This window comes from Maylandia zebra, linkage group LG11, assembly GCF_041146795.1.
Source record: "Maylandia zebra isolate NMK-2024a linkage group LG11, Mzebra_GT3a, whole genome shotgun sequence".
Lineage (NCBI taxonomy): Eukaryota > Metazoa > Chordata > Actinopteri > Cichliformes > Cichlidae > Maylandia > Maylandia zebra.
Genome location: NC_135177.1, coordinates 25,967,125 through 25,989,957, shown reverse-complemented (window position 1 = coordinate 25,989,957; position 22,833 = coordinate 25,967,125). Strand labels below are relative to the sequence as shown.

The window sequence follows — 22,833 nt, the reverse complement described above, 5'->3', positions numbered from 1 at the left end:
CTATGACCTAGAAACTAAAGTCACAAATGGACATTGAGGCTGCCATGAGCAAAAAATAAGTTGACAGTGAATATTATATGTATAAAGTATTCTTTCTTTTTTAATTTTAGGCCTCTTTGTTTTTTTACTTTAACTATTTTTTCTTTTCTTTTTTTGTTCTTTTGGGGTTTTTTTGTTTTGCTTTTTGCTTTTAAACGGTAGGACTCCTTCACCTTGATCGCTCCCCTCACCTCAGGTGTCCACCATTTGGTCCGGGGGTTACCACCACGACAGGCACCAACTACCTTGCGGCTGCAGCTCCGTGCAGCGGCTTCGGCAATGGAGGTGATGCACGTGGTCCATTCGGACTCAATGTCTCCAGTCTCCCTTGGAATGCTGTTGAAGCTCTGCAGGAGGTGTGCTTTGAAGATCTTGCGGATCGGGACCTCTGCTAGACGTTCCCAGCACACCCTCACTGTACGTTTGGGTGCGCCAGGTCTGTCCAGCGTCCTCCCTCGCCACCTGATCCAACTCACCACCAGGTGGTGATCAGTTGACAGCTCAGCCCCTCTCTTTACCCGAGTGTCCAAAACATATGGCCTCAGGTCTGGTGATACGATTACAAAATCGATCATCGACCTGTGGCCCAGGGGCGGAGCGTGGGGGTGGCTTACTGGGCTTAAGCCCGGGTTGTTTTGTCAGAAGCCCGGGGTCTTTTGGAGTGTAATTTTTTCATAGTTAGATGTCTGGCTGACAACTGTATAAAACAAAAAGTACACACAATATTCGAAGCACATAGTGCACACTGTGGGAATTTACGACTGTGCGTGAATCCCCCCTGATATTGGTATGATCCGAGCTCAGGCACTAAGCGACTGAGCGAGGGGGCGGGGCAGCTGCCGCCTGTGAGTGCGCTGTTGGAGAAACGGAGCCAGCCATACTAAGGGGAGCTTAAGTTTGACCAGGTACCAAAGCAAACCATTCATACCGTACAAATAATGTAAATATGACGGTGAATCACGAAAGATTGATATCAAACTGATCACTTGACCAATATTACGTTACTTGCTCTTCAAGTGAATCAACAAATGGCGAAATGAAAAGCCGAACAAATGCTATTTTTTTTTAATAGAGTCTTATGTTTATTTCATATTTTCAGTTCTTACCCTCCCCGACTAAATCGGTTTCAGTTATGTACTGAAATATAAGAATGGACATTAGAGGGTTCTTTCAAAGAAAAAACTCAGGTAAATGTTATTTTATATATTATGCTTTGTATGTTGTTCAGTATATTTCTATGCAAAACAAGAGGGATTTCAGCACACAGCAGGATATTCACATTTGTAACCAGATATTTACATACACTTTAGGGAGAAAACATAAAACATTTTTACTGTACAACATCAATTTAGAGTAAACTTTTGTTTTAGATAAATATTGAAATATCTTTTGAATTAGTTAAATGTCAGAATAAAGAGAGACAGAGCTTCTATTTTTTATCACTTTGATCAAATTTAGGAGCACATATACACTAAGTTTATTGTTAATTAATAAGAAAACTGCAGGCGATTCCATTCTGAGCTGAAGAAGCTTCTGATAGGTTAGTAGAGTCCATGTGAGTAAATTGGTGGCACAGCTGTGGATGCATATAAGGCAAAACACAGAGCCTGTTTCTTTGAAATGGGAAAATTAAGAGATATCAATCAAAACACCAGGAAAAGAACTGTGGAGCTCCATAAGTGTGGCTCAAGTTTGAATACAATTTGGTGCCATTTGCAATTAAGAAATACAGATAGTTTCTCTCTTTACTCTTCAAGTTAACAAATATGTTTTTTATATTTATCAATCTAAAAAAAAAACATTTAGTCTGATTTGATGTTACAATTAAAAAAGTGTTTGTGTTTTGATCTGAAGAGTACATAAATATCTGGTTTCAACTGTATATTTGATGATTGTCAGCACAAAGAGGGAGAGAGAGGAACAGAGAGGGACAGAGAGGGAGATGGAGAACGAGGACAGAACAGAGATGGAACAAGAGCAGGTGAGACACACATGTTAGTCAAATGGTTGTTTACCAAAAGTATCACCGTATCATAGGTACTCATGTATCTCGTACCTAGTGTTTCTTTTTAGGTTTGCTATTTTTCAAATTCTATATTTATTAAGTTATGCAGGCTTGTTTGCACAACAAGGCTAAATAATTATATAAAGTTTTCTCAATCTAAATAGTGTTCTTTGGTAGAATTAAAAAATAAGTGTAGTGCAGGTCTATGATGATTTTTAGCGCTACTATCATCTAGTTCTGATTCTGGTTCTGTCTTGGTTAAATCCTAAGTAGTCCTGATTTTGAACTGTTGCAGTCCTGTTTTAATTCCGGATCAGTTCTGGGTCTGGTTGAATTGGGGTTTAGTCCTCGTGTCTTGATACAGCCCCGACTTTGTTCTGCCTTGTGGCTTAATTAAAACACTAGTTTAAGGTGTCCTGCACATGTGATATATATTTTTCCCTATATGAAGTCACCCCTCCTTGAATCGCTACCTTATCGTGGTGGAGGGGTTTGTGTGTCCCAGGGATCCCAGGGGCTATGTTGTCTGGGGGCTTTTGCCCCCTGGTAGGGTCTCCCATGGCAAATTGGCCCTGGGTGAGGGACCAGACAAAGAGCGATTCATAAGACCCTTATGAAAAGGACACCGAGGGAACAGTTTACCCTGCCCGGGATAGGGTTACCGGGGCCCCGCCCTGGAGCCAGGCCCGGGGAGGGTGCCCGAGGGCGAGCGTCTGGTGGCTGGGCCTTAGTCCATGGGGCCCGGCCGGGCACAGCCCAAAGAGGAGACATGGGCCCATCCTCCCGCAGGCCCACCACCCGCAGGAGGCGCCATAGGGGTCGGGTGCATTGTGTGTCGGGTGGCGGCCAGGAGCGGAGGCCCTGGCGGACTGACCCCCGGCTGCCAAGACTGGCAATAGGGACATGGAATATCACCTCTCTGGTGGGGAAGGAGCCTGAGTTAGTGCGTGAGGTTGAGAGGTACCGGCTAGATATAGTCGGGCTCACCTCTACACATGGCTTGGGCTCTGGAACCAGTCTCCTGGAGAGGGGCTGGACTCTGTCACAGTCTGGAGTTGCCCCTGGTGAGAGGCGGCGGGCTGGGGTGGGTATTCTAATATCCCCTCGGCTTGCTGCCGGTATGTTGGGGTTTTTCCCGGTGGACGAGAGGGTTTGTTCCCTGCGCCTTAGGGTCGGGGAACGGGTCCTGACTGTCATCTGCGCTTATGCGCCGAGTGGCAGTTCAGAGTACCCAGCCTTCTTAGAGTCCCTGGGGGGGGGGGGGGGGGGGGGGGGGTGCTGGAGGGTGCTCCACCTGGAGACTCTGTTGTCCTGCTGGGAGACTTCAATGCTCACGTGGGTAATGACAGCGAGACCTGGAGGGGCGTGATTGGGAGGAACGGCCTCCCTGATCTGAACCCGAGCGGTGCTTTGTTATTGGACTTCTGTGCTAATCACAGTTTGGCCATAACGAACACCCTGTTCGAACATAAGAGTGTCCATAAGTGCACGTGGCACCAGGACGCTCTAGGCTGTAGGTCGATGATCGATTTTGTAATCGTATCAGCAGACCTGCGACCATATGTTCTGGACACTCGGGTAAAGAGAGGGGCTGAGCTGTCAACTGATCACCACCTGGTGGTGAGTTGGATCAGGTGGCGGGGGAGGACGCTGGACAGACCTGGTGCACCTAAACGCGTAGTGAGGGTGTGCTGGGAACGTCTAGCAGAGGCCCCAGTCTGCGAGATCTTCAACGCACACCTCCGGCAGAGCTTCAACAGCATTCCGAGGGAGACTGGGGACATTGAGTCTGAATGGACCATGTTCAGCGTCTCCATTGCCGAAGCTGCTGCATTGAGCTGCGGCCGCAAGGTGGTTGGTGCCTGCCGTGGTGGTAATCCCCGAACCAAATGGTGGACACCAGAGGTGAAGGGAGCCACCAGGCTGAAGAAGGAGTCCTATCAGGCTTGGTTAGCCTGTGGGACTCCGGAGGCAGCCGACAGGTATCGACAGGCCAAGCCGGAATGCGGCTCGGGCAGTGGCTGAAGCAAAAACTCGGGTGTGGGAGGAGTTCGGAGAGGCCATAGAAAAAGACTTTCGGACTGCCTCGAAGAGATTCTGGCAAACCGTCAGACGTCTCAGGAGGGGAAAGCGGTGCTCTACCTGCACTGTGTATAGTGCTGGCGGGAGCGCTGCTGACGTCGACTGAGAAAATTGTCGGGCGGTGGAAGGAATACTTCGAGGACCTCCTTAATCCCACTGACACGTCTTCCGAGGAGGAAGCAGAGTCTGGGGATGAGGGGAATGACCCGCCAATTCCGGGGGCGAGGTCACTGAGGCAGTTAAACAACTCCTTGGTGGCAGAGCCCCTGGTGTTGATGAGGTCCGCCCCGAGTTCCTGAAGGCTCTGGACGTTGTAGGGCTGTCCTGGTTGACACGCCTCTGCAATGTTGCGTGGAGATCAGGGGCAGTACCTGTGGACTGGCAGACCGGGGTGGTGGTCCCCATCTTTAAGAAGGGGGACCGGAGGGTGTGTTCCAACTACAGGGGGATCACACTCCTCAGCCTCCCTGGGAAAGTCTATGCCAGGGTGCTGGAAAGGAGAGTTTGTCCGTTAGTCGAACCTCGGATACAGGAGGAACAATGCGGTTTTCGTCCTGGTCGCGGAACACTGGACCAGCTCTTTATCCTCTCCAGGATACTTGAGGGTGCATGGGAGTTTGCCCAACCAGTCTACATGTGTTTTGTGGACTTGGAGAAGGCATTCGACCGTGTCCCTCGGGGTGTCCTGTGGGAGGTGTTGCGGGAATATGGGGTGTCTGGCCCATTGCTACGGGCCATTCGATCCCTATATAACCGTTGCAAGAGCTTGGTTCGCATTGCCGGCAATAAGTCGGACTCGTTCCCGGTGGGTGATGGGCTCCGCCAGGGCTGCCCTTTGTCTCCGGTTCTGTTCATAATTTTTATGGACAGGATTTCTAGGCGCAGCCAAGTGGCTGAGGGCTTTCGCTTTGGTGGCCTCAGAATCTCATCTCTGATTTTTGCAGACGATGTGGTTCTGTTGGCTTCATCGGGTGAGGGCCTCCAGCTCGCACTGGAACGGTTCTCAGCCGAGTGTGAAGCAGCGGGAATGAGGATCAGCACCTCCAAATCTGAGGCCATGGTTCTCAGCCGGAAAAGGGTGGAGTGCCCACTCCGGGTCGGGGATGAGTTCCTGCCCCAAGTGGAGGAGTTCAAGTATCTCGGGGTCTTGTTCTCGAGTGATGGGAGAAGGGAGCCGGAGATCGACAGACGGATTGGGGCTGCAGCTGCAGTAATGCGGATGCTGCACCGGTCCGTCGTGGTGACGAGGGAGCTGAGTGTAAAAGCGACGCTCTCAATTTACCGGTCGATCTACGTCCCTACCCTCACCTATGGCCACGAGCTGTGGGTAGTGACCGAAAGAACGAGATCGCGGATACAAGCGGCAGAAATGAGCTTCCTCCGAAGGGTGGCTGGCCTCTCCCTTAGAGATAGGGTGAGAAGTTCGGCCATCCGGGAGGGGCTCAGAGTAGAGCAGCTGCTGCTCCACATCGAAAGGAGCCAGCTGAGGTGGTTCGGGCATCTGACAAGGATGCCCCCTGCGCGCCTCCTGGGTGAGATGTTCCAGGCATGTCCCACCGGGAGGAGGCCCCGGGGCAGACCCAGGACACGCTGGAGAGATTATATCTCTCGGCTGGCCTGGGAACGCCTTGGTATTCCCCCGGATAAGCTGGAGGAGGTGGCTGGGGAGAGGGAGGCCTGGGCCTCTTTGCTTAGGCTGCTGCCCCCGCGACCCGGCCCCGGATAAAGCGGATGAAGATGGATGGATATATGAAGTCATTCTTTTTTGAACAAAACTCAAAACAGAGCCTATTAATCTTTCAGTCATTTCTAACCCCCCCCCCCCCCCCCCCCCCCCCCCCCCAAAAAAAAAATCCCACATGCATACTACCCTTTAGGGCTAAGCCCCGGGTGTTTCAAATGTCTGGCTCCGCCTCTGCTATGGCCTAAAGTCTTCTGGTGCCATGTGCACTTATGGACACTCTTATGTTCGAACAAGGTGTTCGTTATGGCCAAACTGTGGTTTGCACAGAAGTCCAATAACAAAACACCGCTCGGGATCAGATCCGGGAGACCGTTCCTCCCAATCACGCCCTTCCAGGTCTCGCTGTCGTTACCCACATGAGCACTGAAGTCTCCCAGTAGGACAAAAGAGTACCCAGGAGGCCCCACTCAGGGACTACAAGAAAGCTGGGTACTCTGAACTGCCGCTCGGCACACAAGCACAGACCACAGTCTGGACCCATTCCCTGACCCGAAGGCGAAGGGAACAAACCCTCTCGTCCACTGGGAGAAACCCCAATATACTAGCAGCAAGCCAAGGGGATAACAACATATCCACCCTAGCCCAATGCCTCTCACCAGGGGCAACTCCAGACTGAGACAGAGTCCAGCCCCTCTCCAGGAGACTGGTTCCAGAGCCCAGGCCATGCGTTGAGGTGAGCCCGACTATATCGAGCGGGTACCTCTCAACCTCACGCACTAGGTCAGGCTTCTTCCCCACCAGAGAGGTCACATCCCATGTCCAATTGCCAGTCTTGGTAGCTGGGGATCGGTCCGCCAGGGCCTCCGCTCCTGGCCGCCGCCCAACTCACATTGCACCCAACCCCTACAGTGCGTCCTGCGGGTGGTAAGCCGGCAGGAAGATGGGCCCATGTCCCTCTTTCGAGCTGTGCCTGGCCGGGCCCCATGGACGAGGGCCCGGCCACCAGACGCTCGCCCTCAGACACCCTCCCCGGGGCTGGCCCCATGGCGGGGCCCCGGTAACCCTATCCCGGGCAGGGTGAACTGTTCCCTCGATGGTCTTTTCATAGGGGTCAAAAATTATGTTTGCAAACATAATTTAGTTTTTTTTAAAAGGTTCTTACTAAATTAATTTGTTATAATTTTAAAGATGAAAATATATCCTGAAAAAAAAATACATCAAAGTTACCTAGAAAACAGGCAGTATGACTATATATATTTCTTTTTGACATATAATCATGTCGTGTACTGTGTGATGTCAAAATAAAGTACAGTGGAAACATTTTTTAAAAGCCAGAAATCACACATTCTGACACCATAGGGTTAGGGATTATATTGATTTATCCCTCACATGGATAATTACTTCAGCAGATAACAATTGAATTAATGCAGGGATACTTTTGCATAAAGTTTCTTAACCTAGCTTTGAAAAGGTACTGTTTAGGTATTAGGAATAGGTTTAATAGTAGGTTTACTGTTGTAAATAAGATGCTATTGTTATAAATTACTGTGCAGTGCTCGCTAGAATGTACATGCACTACAGCTGGTTTCTGTCTTAATTCTAACTCTGGCCATGTGTAAAGTTACACCATAAGAGTGACTGATGATGATGTCTTGCGACAGTGGTAACAGCAGTTCAGATGATTTATGTACAAAGTAACTGCCTTTCTCCTACTTCCTAAATTCCAGAATATGATTGTAAAATGTTTGTTTTACTATTTTAAATATCAAAAAAACAGTTTTGTAGGAAAACAGAAGGCAAAAAAATGGAAGTCAAGGTGAATAACTTTATTGATTTAGGTGGCTTCTGACTGCAAGTTGTTTAGAACTCGACAACAACAATGGAGTTAAAATGATAGAAGAATTGCAGCAGAGTAGGAAAGAAGTTGAAGGATCAGACTTAATAGCTGGCCATGGTTTGCTGAATCCAGTCATTGAAGATGCAGACCTGTGAATGGAAACAGATCAAGGTTTGTTATTAAAAAGAGGATGATGGGATGATGAACGTTCTACAATGAGAACTTAGTTTAAGATAACTATTTACATTCAAGAAATTATTTAGCTTTACCTTGGTATAGACACCGGGGTGGTCCCTCTCAGCACATCCGTAGCCCCAGGACACAATACCCTGCAGCTCACCATTGCACACAACAGGACCACCAGAGTCACCCTGAAAATAAAAGTAAAGAAAACAAAGATGGATGTCAAGAAATTATTATTTAAATCTAATTAAACATAAATTAAATGTGTTGTTGTCATTGTGGGATACGTCCACTCTTGTGGCATTTTAAGAAAGCTTTACTATTCGAGAAGGGGACAGTTGCAGGTTTGACTTATTACATACCTGGCAAGAGTCCTTGCCTCCCTCCAGGTATCCAGCGCAGAACATGGAGTCAGTGATCATGCCAGGGTAGGAGTTATTACAGTCACTGTAGGACAGGATGGGGATGTTCAGGCACTGCAGCCTGTCCTGATCAGCAGCTGCAATGTTTGAAACAGAGTATGGATGAAAGAAGATTCATGCTGATGGAACCAAATGTCATGAAACATTTTTAACTTTAAACTGCTAACGTGCAGAAGTTACTCACTAGAGCTCATGGTGTTGCCCCATCCAGAGACTGTGCACATGGTGCCAGCGGGAGCACAGCTCCTGGGCAGAGCCACAGGCTGCACATAACTGTTGAGGGAGGCAGGCTGGCTCAGCTGGATCAGCATGATGTCATTGTCAATATTCCAGGAATCATACTGTGGATGGCGGATGACACGGGAGGAGTCGATGAACTGCTCAGTTCCCTCATTGACCGAAATGTCGTGCTCTCCCAGACGCACCTGGATACGACTGAAAACATTTGAAAAACAGAAAGAATAGATTCAAACACTCAGAAACTACCAACAAATATTAATTGTGGATCACTCCCTTAAATAAGATTTGAAATCTTACTGAAATATACTTACGATTTGTAGCAGTGAGCAGCAGACACAATCCAGTTCTGATTGATCAGGGAGCCACCACAGAAGTGGTAGCCAGAGTTCAGAGACACCTGATGGGGCTCAGAGTAAGGTGTGCACTCAAACCCTCCGACGATCTTGTCGTCTTCCAGGGCAACTGAAAACACAAGTGTAAACAAACTGTTTACTCCTACACTTTTACATCAGGAGTGAAACATCTATGCTGTTTGATTTCCAGTCAAATGCATAAATCAAACCTATTTGATTGGACACAGAAACATATGAAATTTGAGATAATAAAGCTATGGTGAATAAAGGTGTGATCTGAGAAAAGCCTTAAAACTTCACACTCACAAGCAGCTCCAATGAGCAGAACAAAGACCAGAGACCTCATGATTGCTGAGTGATCCTTTAGATGAGAGGACTTCACCTGGAGCTCTAATTTATATCCACAGAGAGAGCTGCCCAGCTCTCTGGGCAATCCTATTGGTTAGCGAGGAGCCAATCTCTTTGGTGGGTCGTTGGGTTGGAGAGCAGATTAACATAGGAATAGCTTTCTTTTTAAAATCTTGATATAAATCATGCACCTAAATAGAAAAAATCCTAATAATATGTATATTGTACTCGTGTGGCTTTCCAATGTACCAAAACACACTTATACACTTAGATTTTGGTTTAGAAAAAAAAACATGAAATAAAAAGTTATCTTGTGTTCTCAGAAATTTGTGTGCATGTGTTTGGTCAGGTTATAGAGGTAAATATAACTCCTATATTTAGATATTTGTGGCTGGATAAGGAGGAGAAATGGATGAATGGAACACGGTATCTCACAGCTGTGTACTTCTCAGCACCTATGACCTAGAAACTAAAGTCACAAATGGACATTGAGGCTGCCATGAGCAAAAAATAAGTTGATAGTTAATATTATATGTATAAATTATTCTTTGTGGGTGTGAAATACCTCACTTTAAAGTAAATAATGAAATACCACAGTGTGAAAAATATCCAGACAATCAGCAACTCCAGGTGAGCTGATAAAGAAATTGATACAGAAGTAGTGACTTGCTGTACAGTAGGTTTATATTTATATATATTTTTAAATTTTAAAGAAAGAACATCATATTATTTTTAATTGTGTGCTGTTTTTTCTTGTTAGATTTATAGAACATCTTATGTTAACATCCAGACTTTAGGGACTTATTTTTTTATATATTAGGCCTGTTTGGTTTTAGATTACTTTAATTACTTTTGTTTTGTTTTGTTTTGATTTTTTGTTGGCTTTTGTTGTTTTTTTCTTTCAAAGATAAAAACGCCATGACAGCTTTCATTATACATTTTGTCTTTGTGACTTTTCTGGGAATGTGTTTTTTGCCCCATGAAAAAACTGAACTGAGGTTCTTTTATGAAGCTGACAGACTGTTTGCAAGTTTAATTTCGTTTTTTTAAAAGGTTCTTACTAAAATAATTCGTTATCATTTTAAAGATGAAAATATATCCTGAAAAGAAATCCATCAAAGTTATCTAGAAAACAGAGGCAGTATGACTATATATATTTCTTTTTGACTTATAATCATGTCGTGTACTGTGTGATGTCCAAAAAAAAAGTACAGTGGAAACATTTTTTAAAAGCCAGAAATCACACATTCTGACACCATAGGGTTAGGGATTATATTGATTTATTCCTCACATGGATAATTACTTCAGCAGATAATAATAATAATAATAATAATAATAATAATAATACATTTTATTTAAATAGCGCCTTTCAAAGCACCCAAGGACACTGTACAACAGATAAAAACTGGAAATATACACAATGATAAAAATAACAATTGAATTAATGCAGGGATACTTTTGCATAAAGTTTCTTAACCTAGCTTTGAAAAGGTGCTGTTTAGGTATTAGGAATATGTTTAATAGTAGGTTTACTGTTTTAAATAAGATGCTATTGTTATAAATTACTGTGCAGTGCTCGCTAGAATGTACATGCACTACAGCTGGTTTCTGTCTTAATTCTGAACTCTGGCCACGTGTAAAGTTACACCATAAGAGTGACTGATGATGATGTCTTGCGACAGTGGTAACAGGCTCTGCCAATCAATTGCCATTGCATGTTAGAAAGGAGTAAAAAGACCCTTAAAAGGAGCCCACCCTATATCCAGATGGCCTCAGATTCAGTCGTACTTATGTCCACAGAAAAGGTTTGAAGCAGATTACATGAACTTACCAAATAAAAAAACTCAGAGACAGTCACTGATCAAAATTAGCTCAAAATTCTATTTAAGGATACATAGACTGTTGTATAGCAAACAATATATAAATATGTAATTTGTTATTACCAGTCCCAGATTATTGGGCATGTATCAATCCCTTTCTAAACAGCAGCAGCAGTGGCAAATTGAAGTAGAGAGAAGATTTCAGCAGTTCAGATGATTTATGTACAAAGTAACTGCCTTTCTCCTACTTCCTAAATTCCAGGATATGATTGTAAAATGTTTGTTTTACTATTTTAAATATCAAAAAACAGTTTTGTAGGAAAACAGAAGGCAAAAAATGGAAGTCAAGGTGAATAACTTTATTGATTTAGGTGGCTTCTGACTGCAAGTTGTTTAGAACTCGACAACAACAATGGAGTTAAAATGATAGAAGAATTGCAGCAGAGTAGGAAAGAAGTTGAAGGATCAGACTTAATAGCTGGCCATGGTTTGCTGAATCCAGTCATTGAAGATGCAGACCTGTGAATGGAAACAGATCAAGGTTTGTTATTGAAAAGAGGATGATGGGATGATGAACGTTCTACAATGAGAACTTAGTTTAAGAGAGCTGTTTACATTCAAGAAATTATTTAGCTTTACCTTGGTATAGACACCGGGGTGGTCCCTCTCAGCACATCCATAGCCCCAGGACACAATACCCTGCAGCTCACCGTTGCACACAACAGGACCACCAGAGTCACCCTGAAAATAAAAGTAAAGAAAACAAAGATGGATGTCAAGAAATAATTATTTAAATCTAATTAAATATAAATTAAATGTGTTGTTGTCATTGTGGGATACGTCCACTCTTGTGGCATTTTAAGAAAGCTTTACTATTCGAGAAGGGGACAGTTGCAGGTTTGACTTATTACATACCTGGCAAGAGTCCTTGCCTCCCTCCAGGTATCCAGCGCAGAACATGGAGTCAGTGATCATGCCAGGGTAGGAGTTATTACAGTCACTGTAGGACAGGATGGGGATGTTCAGGCACTGCAGCCTGTCCCGATCAGCAGCTGCAATGTTTGAAACAGAGTATGGATGAACAACGATTCATGCTGATGGAACCAAATGTCATGAAACATTTTTAACTTTAAACTGCTAACGTGCAGAAGTTACTCACTAGAGCTCATGGTGTTGCCCCATCCAGAGACTGTGCACATGGTGCCAGCAGGAGCACAGCTCCTGGGCAGAGCCACAGGCTGCACATAACTGTTGAGGGAGGCAGGCTGGCTCAGCTGGATCAGCATGATGTCATTGTCAATATTCCAGGAATCATACTGTGGATGGCGGATGACACGGGAGGAGTCGATGAACTGCTCAGTTCCCTCATTGACCGAAATGTCGTGCTCTCCCAGACGCACCTGGATACGACTGAAAACATTTGAAAAACAGAAAGAATAGATTCAAACACTCAGAAACTACCAACAAATATTAATTGTGGATCACTCCCTTAAATAAGATTTAAAATCTTACTGAAATATACTTACGACTCGTAGCAGTGAGCAGCAGACACAATCCAGTTCTGATTGATCAGGGAGCCACCACAGAAGTGATAGCCAGAGTTCAGAGACACCTGATGGGGCTCAGAGTAAGGTGTGCACTCAAACCCTCCGACGATCTTGTCGTCATCCAGGGCAACTGAAAACACAAGTGTAAACAAACTGTTTACTCCTACACTTTTACATCAGGAGTGAAACATCTATGCTGTTTGATTTCCAGCCCAAAGTACATTGTATTTGATTAGAATCATTGTGAAGCTGCAGCCATGAGCAGCTAAAGTTATGTTGGATGAAGTTTTAGTCTAATAAGAAAAACATCTGCCAGTCAGAGAGGAAGACAATCTGCTCAGATAAAACTTCACACTCACAAGCAGCTCCAATGAGCAGAACAAAGATCAGAGACCTCATGGTTGCTGAGTGATTCTGGAGATGAGAGGACTTCACCTGGAGCTCTCATTTATATCCACAGGAGAGCTGCCCAGCTCTCTGAGCACTCCTATTGGTCAGCAAAGAGCCAATCTCTTGTGTGGCTCGTTGGGGTTGGTGATTTGTTTGAATAGAGATGGCTTATTTTTTTAGAAATATCTTGATATAAATCATGCACATAAATAGATTACTCTTTTGTATCATTGTATTAATCTATATTTTAATTGCTAGTAACTTATTACAATTTTTTTTGTAATACTGGGAAAAGTTAATTTCAATCCTGCCAATATTTGATGACAGTAATGAGCAGAATAGTGAAAAGGGATGGCTTTCTTTTTAGCAAATGAGGAAAATTTCATAGGAATGTTTGAAAATAGGATTATTTTATTTCTTAAATAGTTTTTTGTGGTTGTTTCTGTAGCCTCGCAGACCTGAACTGTTTCACTTCAATAAGCACTTAAGGGTCACTTTTTCCCTATGCCCAGACTTTTATGCACTGACAGTGGAGCATGATATAATTACAAATCCTAGTGGTTTTAATATCTCCAACAGAACTCTTTCAAAGGATTCCTTTGTATATGCAACCATTTTCATGCATAAGCTCTCATAAAATACAAATTTAAATGTATATTTTCATAAAACAATAGACTAATAAGTCAGCCCCTATTGTTTGAAATTAGTGTGTCTCTGGTCAGACTTCGACAAAGGTAAATATAATCTCTATATTTAGATATCTGGAACGCACTATCTCACATCTGTGTGTTTCACAGCACTTGAAAACTAAATTCACACTGGACATTGAAGTGCTGTGAGCAGCAAATTAAAAACCTTCTTACCTAAAGTAGGATTTCTTACAGTAAATCTGTGAAGGGGGCGATCGTGGCTCAAGAGTTGGCAGTTCGTCTTGTTATCAGAAGGTTGCTGGTTCGAGCCCCGGCTCCGACAGTCTCGGTCGCTGGGCAAGACACTTCACCCGTTGCCTGGTGGTGGTCAGAGGCCCCGGTGGCGCCAGTGTCCAGCAGCCTCCCCTCTGTCAGTGCGTCCCAGGGCAGCTGTGGCTACAATGTAGCTTGCCATCACCTGTGTGTGTGGATGACTGAATGTAGTGTAAAGCGCTTTGGGGTCTATCGGGACTAAGTAAAGCGCTATACAAATACAGGCCATTTAGGAGTGGAGGAAGTGGTTGTCCTGTGGCGGTTTTCATTCTGATTTTGTATTCATCATATTTTTTTGTTGTTCTAGAGTTTTTCTGGCCCTCCTGTGTTTACATTTATGTGATATCTCTTGTGTTTTGTCAGTTTTGTCTTTTGCCTGTTACGTCGATGTGTCTCAGTGTCAGTCTCAGTCTTAGGTTCCTGTTTTATTTTGATAGTCTCTTGTCCTGTGTGTGTTGTGTTCAGTTTTGCGTCCCTCGTGCACCTAAATTGATTCTGTTGACCCTGCTGCTTGTTTTCCCCACCTGTGTCTCTTTCCCTGATTGCCTCAAGTTGGTGGGTAACAGACGTCTCTGAAAACGTTGGAGCACTTTTGCAAATGTGTGATATCTTGATAAATCCCACAGATATTTGAAATTTACACAGCTACATCCTCGCCTGATAATATCTTAAAAGTTTATAAGAGTAATAAGAGTAGTATTAAATCTAAGTTGCTGCTGCCATTGTTGAAAATTGGAATTAGCTGTGCCGTGCTATGAATTCTGGGATAGGCTGAGCCACGAAGGATACACCCAATCCATCCTTCAAATCTGGGGAAATAAAGGACGCATTTGTCAGCCGCATTTGGAGGAGTCTTCGAATTTGGGCAGCCTTTGTCATGTCGCTGTGTGACGTAATCGGCCTCAGGAGGATGCAGCCTCTGAATTTGGACACAGCTTTTGCATTCCAAGCAAGGGGGAACTTTTGTTAATGCACAATTTCCTGGTATAGATTAAACTGATGCTCACATCAGAGCAACAATCAGAAGAAAGCCTGTTGCTAGGACTGATCAAAGGCAAAGTTCATTTTGAAAGGACTACCTGACAGAAGCCTTGATAAAAGCGTGGGTTTGTGCAAACTGTGTAAAAAGGAGTTTGCATACCACCGAAGCACTTCAACCTTAGGGTACCATCTAAATACAAAACAGCAAGGACCAAAACTGTTGGAGCTGTTAGCACTATGAGTCTCAGTCCGAGTACCAAAAAAGGTGTCGGCAGCCCAAACTTGATGAAATGACTGACTTCTGATCTCCAAAAGTTGATTCTTTTCATCTGGACGTAGCGTTTTGTGGGAGAAACGTTTCGTCACTCATCCGAGTGACTTCTTCCGTCTCAGCTGACTGCAGGTTTCCCCAATCTTATAAACACTACATTTGCATAATGACTGAAACCAGCCCACTGAGGGAACAATGAGCTGGGAGGTCAGTTCCTTCATCATAATTATGCAAATTCTCATGACCATTGGTCAACAACCACTGACCAAAACCCACTGATCAATGGCCATGAGTACCATTCACAGAGAGTTGGGGAATGGCTGCAATCACAGCATTGTAAGATGGCAATTTACTTTCCTGGATGATTGAGAATGCATCAAGACTGACTTCAGGGCAAAATTAGTAAGTCAACATCAGACAAACTTACTCTTGCAAAATGGATTGCTCTGGACTGTAGACCACTATTGGTGGTAGAAGATAGGGGGTTAGACAATGTGCTACAGTTAGTGTCAGGTGATCCAACTTTTCAACTGCTGTGCTGAACGACTATTTCAAGTAAAATTCAACAGCTTGAAAAGCAAGCAAAATTAGATGCATTACAGACAGCCCTGCTAATATGGAGGAACTGCACCAGCAGCAAACAAGACTGGGGCAACACAAAGAGCCACTCATACAGGATGTTTCCACATGATGGAATTCAACGCTGGATATGGTTTCTTGTCTACTAAAGAATCAAGAGGCTGTCTCGCTGCTTTAGACAAAAAAAAGCACAAGTTAGTCATTTTAACTCCATCAGAGCTGGTAAAACTCCAAAAGCTGGTGACTGTCCTTGCAGCCAAATAAAGCTATTTTTTAACTTTGTTAGTGTTTCTTCAAAAAGCTCTATAGTTGACAGTTACTGTGTAGATGAATAATTACTTTCTTGAACTGTCTACTACAGGTTTGTGACTGAGCTTCTTGGAGGTGAGACATATGTCTTAGGTTTAGTAGTTTTAACTGCTTTCTGCCATCTGCATCACACCATGGAGGCCTCTGATGATGACTCAAACTACTTGGTGAAATTTAAGACTGCCTTCACAAAGGACCTATCCCAACGTGTAACTACACTCAACCATCAGTGGCTCAAGATAGCTACTGTGCTTGACCCAGGCTTTAAGGATTTAAAGTGTCTTGCAAGGGGAGAGCGAGAAGAGGTTTGGACCAGCCTTGAGGTCCTGCTGCAGGAACAGTGTAAAGATGCCAGCACAAAGGAGCCAGCAAAGGCAAAGAGCCTCCACCTCTCTTCATTGTCTTCAGACTCTGGGGCAAATTTTCTTGAGCAATTAAATGCGATTCATCGAGACTAATAAATTAAAAAGCTTCTAAGTAATCAGATTAATTTTATTCTGATTACTTAGAAGTAATCAGATTAAAATACAACAAAACATACAAAATATGTTTGGGATCTTATGCCTGGCAGGTGTGTTCACCTGTCACAGAGTAAAGAGTTGTTATACAGCTTTACAGAGAACGGTAGGAATAATTTCCCAAAGTGTTCTTTATGGCAGTGAGGTTGAATCAGTCTGATGGAGAAGGAGATCTGCCACCTCAGAAGTGTGAAATGGAGTGAGTGGAATGGGTTTTCCATGATGGAGGCCAGTTTGTTCAGTGTCCGCCTGTCCCTCACTGACTCAAAGACCTCCAAATTCTGACCAATGATGCTTCCAGCCTTGCGGATTAGTTTGTTGATCCTGCTGGCATCTCTGGCACTGATTTATCTTCTTTTTTTTTTGTCAAACAATTTGCAGATAATCAGGTAAAACTAATGAAGGTCAAGGTGTATAACGTTCTGTGTGTGCCTTACATTTATATGAACAATACTGTGAATGACTGTCTGCTACATCTTAAATAGCTGTTGGCTATCATGTCTATGTTAGTTCTTTATTGATCAAATGTATATATTGTAAAACAAATGAAAAAACAGTACTCAGTTTGTGTGATTTTATTGATTTAGTTGACTGCATGTTATTCAGAACTCTACAGAAGAGCAGAGTTAAACTGGTTAAAAAAAATGCAGCCAAGCAGAGTGGTGATCGAAGGATCAGACTTAATAGCTGGCCATGGTTTGCTGAATCCAGTCGTTGAAGATGCAGACCTGTGAATGGAGACAGATTGAGATTTGTTAATGTAGACAGGATGATGAAGTTTAACTGAAGCCACACAATGTGAATTGAATATGACATAACTGTTTAAATTAAAGAAAGCATATAGTTTTACCTTGGTATAGACACCGGGGTGGTCCCTCTCAGCACATCCATAGCCCCAGGACACAATACCCTGCAGCTCACCGTTGCACACAACAGGACCACCAGAGTCACCCTGAAAATAAAAGTAAAGAAAACAAAGATGGATGTCAAGAAATAATTATTTAAATCTAATTAAATATAAATTAAATGTGTTGTTGTCATTGTGGGATACATCCACTCTTGTGGCATTTTAAGAAAGCTTTACTATTCGAGAAGGGGACAGTTGCAGGTTTGACTTATTACATACCTGGCAAGAGTCCTTGCCTCCCTCCAGGTATCCAGCGCAGAACATGGAGTCAGTGATCATGCCAGGGTAGGAGTTATTACAGTCACTGTAGGACAGGATGGGGATGTTCAGGCACTGCAGCCTGTCCTGATCAGCAGCTGCAATGTTTGAAACAGAGTATGGATGAACAACGATTCATGCTGATGGAACCAAATGTCATGAAACATTTTTAACTTTAAACTGCTAACGTGCAGAAGTTACTCACTAGAGCTCATGGTGTTGCCCCATCCAGAGACTGTGCACATGGTGCCAGCAGGAGCACAGCTCCTGGGCAGAGCCACAGGCTGCACATAACTGTTGAGGGAGGCAGGCTGGCTCAGCTGGATCAGCATGATGTCATTGTCAATATTCCAGGAATCATACTGTGGATGGCGGATGACACGGGAGGAGTCGATGAACTGCTCAGTTCCCTCATTGACCGAAATGTCGTGCTCTCCCAGACGCACCTGGATACGACTGAAAACATTTGAAAAACAGGAAATTAGTATAAAACTTCCAATAAAAATTTATTTTGCACAACTTTGGTCTGAAAATCAGACCTGTAATCTTATAGATCTTATAGAAATATACTTACGATTTATAGCAGTGAGCAGCAGACACAATCCAGTTCTGATTGATCAGGGAGCCACCACAGAAGTGGTAGCCAGAGTTCAGAGACACCTGATGGGGCTCAGAGTAAGGTGTGCACTCAAACCCTCCGACGATCTTGTCGTCATCCAGGGCAACTGAAAACACAAGTGTAAACAAACTGTTTACTCCTACACTTTTACATCAGGAGTGAAACATCTATGCTGTTTGATTTCCAGTCAAATGCATAAATCAAACCTATTTGAGTGCATACAGAAACATAATTAATTTTCCACTTTGAGATAATAAAGCTATGATGATTAATGGTGCGATCTGGGAAGAAAGCCAACCAACTGTTAGCAGAGAAGAAGCCTTAAAACTTCTCACAAACACTCACAAGCAGCTCCAATGAGCAGAACAAAGACCAGAGACCTCATGGTTGCTGAGTGATCCTACAGATGAGAGAACTTCACCTGGAGCTCTGATTTATATACACAGGGAGGGAGCTGGGGAGTTCCTATTGGTCATTGAGGAACCAATCTCTGTCTTTGAAACTGGCCTCGCTATTTGCATAGAGATGGCTTAATTTTTAGCAAACAAGGAAAGTCATAATGCAATGTGTGATGTAGACAGTTTTTGCTTCTCTATTATCTGTACTGACTTATGTTTCATATCTGTAATATATGTATACAAATTGTTAATATAAACCAAACAACTTGTTAGAAACTCTTTCCCTAATGCATCGTTAAAACAGTCACAGCAAAACAAATCATTTCATTTATGTGTAATGTTCTGACATTAATCCTGTGCAATATTCTATAAAGCAACTCTTAAGACCAAATTAAATCACGCAAATTTTATTTTGGTATAAATTTGATTAATTTAACTGTTAGCTGACGGAAATGGGAGTTTGGTTTGTTTTTCTGGTCACACTGTAAAGGTACATACCACGTCTCCAGTTACACGTCAGCCTTGTAATCTGGAAACTAAATTCAGATATGAAAGGTTTGCCTCTGCCCCAAGAAAGAAATGATGTGCTTTGTTTTATTCATAAAACATAGGACATGCATATAAAGTTGTGATAGAGCAAGTGCTGTGATTTTATTTTATTTGAAAAGGGAGAATTATATGTGAGATATAATTGCTGAAAAATATAGGCAGCAGAGCAGGTCACCTACTAACCGGAAGGTTGGGGTTCAATCCCCACTAAATATCTCTCTGATGCATGCTTGTGTGAATAGGTGAATGAGGCAAGTTGTGCTCAAATAGAGTAGAAAAGTGCTATATAAGAACCAGTCCAATTTATACACAGTTAATGCATGGCCTTTGTGTTGTGCAGCCACTCAATCATAACACAGACATAGAAACTGAACAGCATCAGTCAGGATGTTGTAGGATCATTACAGTGAACAGGGTCATGTTTGGCACAGGGGATGGGGTGTTTGGAAGCACTAACATGATGCCTTGGTGTAGGATAGCTTTTCTCAGCTTTTCTATATCCCCAATATACATCTTGCAGCACAACTTTGCAGAAATCAGCACCTCCAGAGTGACCTTGAGAGAAAAACTTGGACTTACATGCAGTGAATATTGATACTTGAACTCTGAACTTTTGCAATGCAATGCTCAGCCCTCAGCACTTTAAAGAAATAAAAAAAAGTGGTTGGTCCAGTTTGAACGTATGTTGTCAGAAAAGTAGAAACATATCTGGCAGGAGCCTGCCTTCATCCAGGTATCCTTTACAGAATACGGTGTAGTCAACTACATTGGGGTATGTAATGTGACAGTAATCTTCAGACAGGATGGGAATTTCTGCACACCGCAGCCTGTCAGCAGCTGCAGCAAATACAAAAGAACATTGGGGATAATAGAGACTTTGCAAGTGGTCCCAGAAGAGGCACAGCCAGCGGGCAGAGCCACAGGCTGCACATACTGGTTGACTATGGCAGCTGAGCTTGAGCAGCCTGATGTCATTCACAAGTGCCAAACTGTCACAGAAGGCTTGTTGGATTATATGGAAAACACTAACAAACTCCTCATTACCCTCAGTGGCTCCAGTATGATGATCTCCCATACACAACTCCATGCAAAAGACAGACAAAGAAGCTGATAAAAAGAGATTTTGATTTTCTGTTCATTTTTCCCATCAGTTGCATCAGTTCTCATTGACCAGGGAGCAACCACAGAAGACGCTTGATTGGGGCTGGGAGTAGGGCTCACACTCATACCCATCATCTGTTGACACAGAAATAATAATTCATTTGTTGCACTATAGAAACATGCACAGTGCACAAGACACTGTCTGCACTTGCAAGCAACTTCAATTAGCAAAATGAAAACCAGAGATTTCATGGCTGAAATTGTATCCTTTTACTTCACTTCAGTCTTTATCCTGTGATAGCCAGTCAACTAAAACACACAAATTGATAGTGAGGTGTAAACCAGACGCAGGTGGTCCATTCCAGACTTGTAAGGCTTCTAAATCTAACCCCGTATGGCTGCAACATATGGATTGTTCACATAACACCAAGGCTGAGTTCAGAACTCAACCATAAAAGAAATATGCAGCAGTGAGAAATCAAATAGGACAACATGTAACTATTCTTATAGCAAAAATGATTGCAGCATAATGGATGACTCAAATTAATCAGACCCATTCAGAAATTTAGATTTGAATAATCAATGTGTCAGTAATACAGAGGTTTGCTGCTGATTTCCAACTGCTGTGTGACAATTAACAATCCTGCAGTCCTGCAATTATCTACATTTCAATTATTGTTAGATTTTAAAGAGTCCCGCATACTAAATGCTAAATGTATGTCTAATCCTCAGACTGTTTATTAGAATTCTTACATTTTTTTCTGTGTCAATGTAAAAGCTACTAAAAAAAAGTCATTAATATTTATCATGACTAATTCCAGCTGTTACATTTTTTTAAAAGTAGGGATACTTTAATGTATTTTAACCTATACCAGAGTAACTTTGGGAATTCCACATAAAGCAGGATGCAGTTCTTTATTTTCACATCTTATTAATATCTTTTTTCATTTTAATATTTACATTTATGCTGTCAAATAAATAGCTCATTTATAATATTTAATTCTAAGCAATAATTTTGATAATCATCTTTAGTCAAGAAGAAAGTTAATTAACTGAATATTGCTCTGCCTTGCAATTACATAAAAGAACAAATCCAATGCATATTTTAACAAATGATTGGTCTACTTGGCTGGTGTTATTTGTCTTTTCTCATTTGCTTGAAACAACATTTTTTGTTGGTTTATCAAAATATATATATATATATATATATATATATATATATATATATATATATATATATATATATATATATGGGTTAGGAAACATTCTGCAACTGCTGTTGTGAACATGGCCATCTGGAGTGCAACAGGCTACAGCCAAGTCAAGGTTAGTGATTACAAAGTACATTTTGCTGTGCTTGCATCCTATATAGAAGGTATGGCTGTAAAAGTTTCATACATATAGTTTCATAGCTAGATAGATTTGAAACTCATTCAAATATCGGTTGCTTACCTTGCTCTCAGAGTGTTGTGCCTTTGGGGGTTATGGATGTACTGACAAAAAAACCCCTGTCATTTATATCAAAGTAATGCACAGAGACCAGGACCATTTCTTTAACATAAACCACTATCACCTATTTAATGTATGCTGCTGGTTATGCATACCAGCAAACTTTGCTCCCTGACCCTTAAAAGGATAAGCAAAAGAAAATGGATGCATGGATTCAATCTGTATTTTTGTGACAGAAATTCTCCAAATTCCCATCGGTCCTATTAAATCCACGAGTCATGTTTTGGGAGGTTTATTCATTACTATGTCAAAGCTTTCATATTAGCATCTGTTGAAAGCATAGACTGGTCAGTAACTCCTTCTCGTGTCAATCAGTCACATCATTTATTGGTTCTTATGCCTTTCAAACAGGAAAATATGTGATACAAAAACCTGTACATTTCAAAATAATTCTTCTATACAAAGAACAATATTTGTTCCTCTTTAAAGCAAACTACTATTATTAAGTAGTTGTCATTGTCAAAACCTTCTATTATACATCTATACCACACAACACTCAGATACAGCCCTTTCAGGTGTATCTGTACTTCTGTCTTGACTCAGTGGTGAATGGGTCTAGTTCAGTCCAGCTAACCCTTTTAAAATCAGCCTGCAAACTCTTGGGTTAATAATGCTCTGATAGTTTATCATTTAAAAAAAACTTTTTACCGCTGAAACAACCTTTTTGGGGTGGCATCTGAAAAAAGTTCAGCAATTTTGAAACAGGAATAAGTCGAAATTTTGAGACTGGGTCATAACCTTTTGAGTCGTGGGAGGCACAACAATGCCTAAAAGTTATCTAGATATGAATAGTTTCGTAACATTCATCAGTTTACACAGTTTACATGCACACACGCAACAACAGTATAACAATGCTTTTTAACCAAGCAAACAAAAACATATAGAGAAGGTGTTTTTTTAAAAAGGACCCCAGTTGTAGGTG

General features: G+C 42.6%; 3 protein-coding genes across 3 annotated transcripts; all 3 read right to left on the bottom strand.

Moving 5' to 3' along the window:
- Positions 1-7,621: 7,621 nt before the first annotated feature.
- LOC106674864 (trypsin-1) lies at positions 7,622-9,247 on the bottom strand. Its single transcript, XM_014408228.3, has 6 exons — positions 9,152-9,247; positions 8,804-8,954; positions 8,437-8,687; positions 8,193-8,329; positions 7,917-8,018; positions 7,622-7,796 (listed from the first exon to the last, which is right to left on the bottom strand). Exons 1-6 carry the CDS (start codon positions 9,189-9,191, stop codon positions 7,749-7,751), a joined length of 729 nt encoding a protein of 242 aa, XP_014263714.3. The 5' UTR covers positions 9,192-9,247; the 3' UTR covers positions 7,622-7,748.
- Positions 9,248-11,357: 2,110 nt separating this feature from the next.
- LOC106674865 (trypsin-2) lies at positions 11,358-13,006 on the bottom strand. Its single transcript, XM_014408229.3, has 6 exons — positions 12,920-13,006; positions 12,540-12,690; positions 12,173-12,423; positions 11,929-12,065; positions 11,653-11,754; positions 11,358-11,532 (listed from the first exon to the last, which is right to left on the bottom strand). Exons 1-6 carry the CDS (start codon positions 12,957-12,959, stop codon positions 11,485-11,487), a joined length of 729 nt encoding a protein of 242 aa, XP_014263715.3. The 5' UTR covers positions 12,960-13,006; the 3' UTR covers positions 11,358-11,484.
- Positions 13,007-17,130: 4,124 nt separating this feature from the next.
- LOC101464497 (trypsin-1) lies at positions 17,131-18,746 on the bottom strand. The gene is made up of 6 exons (XM_014408230.3): positions 18,700-18,746; positions 18,310-18,460; positions 17,941-18,191; positions 17,697-17,833; positions 17,421-17,522; positions 17,131-17,298 (listed from the first exon to the last, which is right to left on the bottom strand). Exons 1-6 carry the CDS (start codon positions 18,737-18,739, stop codon positions 17,251-17,253), a joined length of 729 nt encoding a protein of 242 aa, XP_014263716.3. The 5' UTR covers positions 18,740-18,746; the 3' UTR covers positions 17,131-17,250.
- Positions 18,747-22,833: the final 4,087 nt, after the last annotated feature.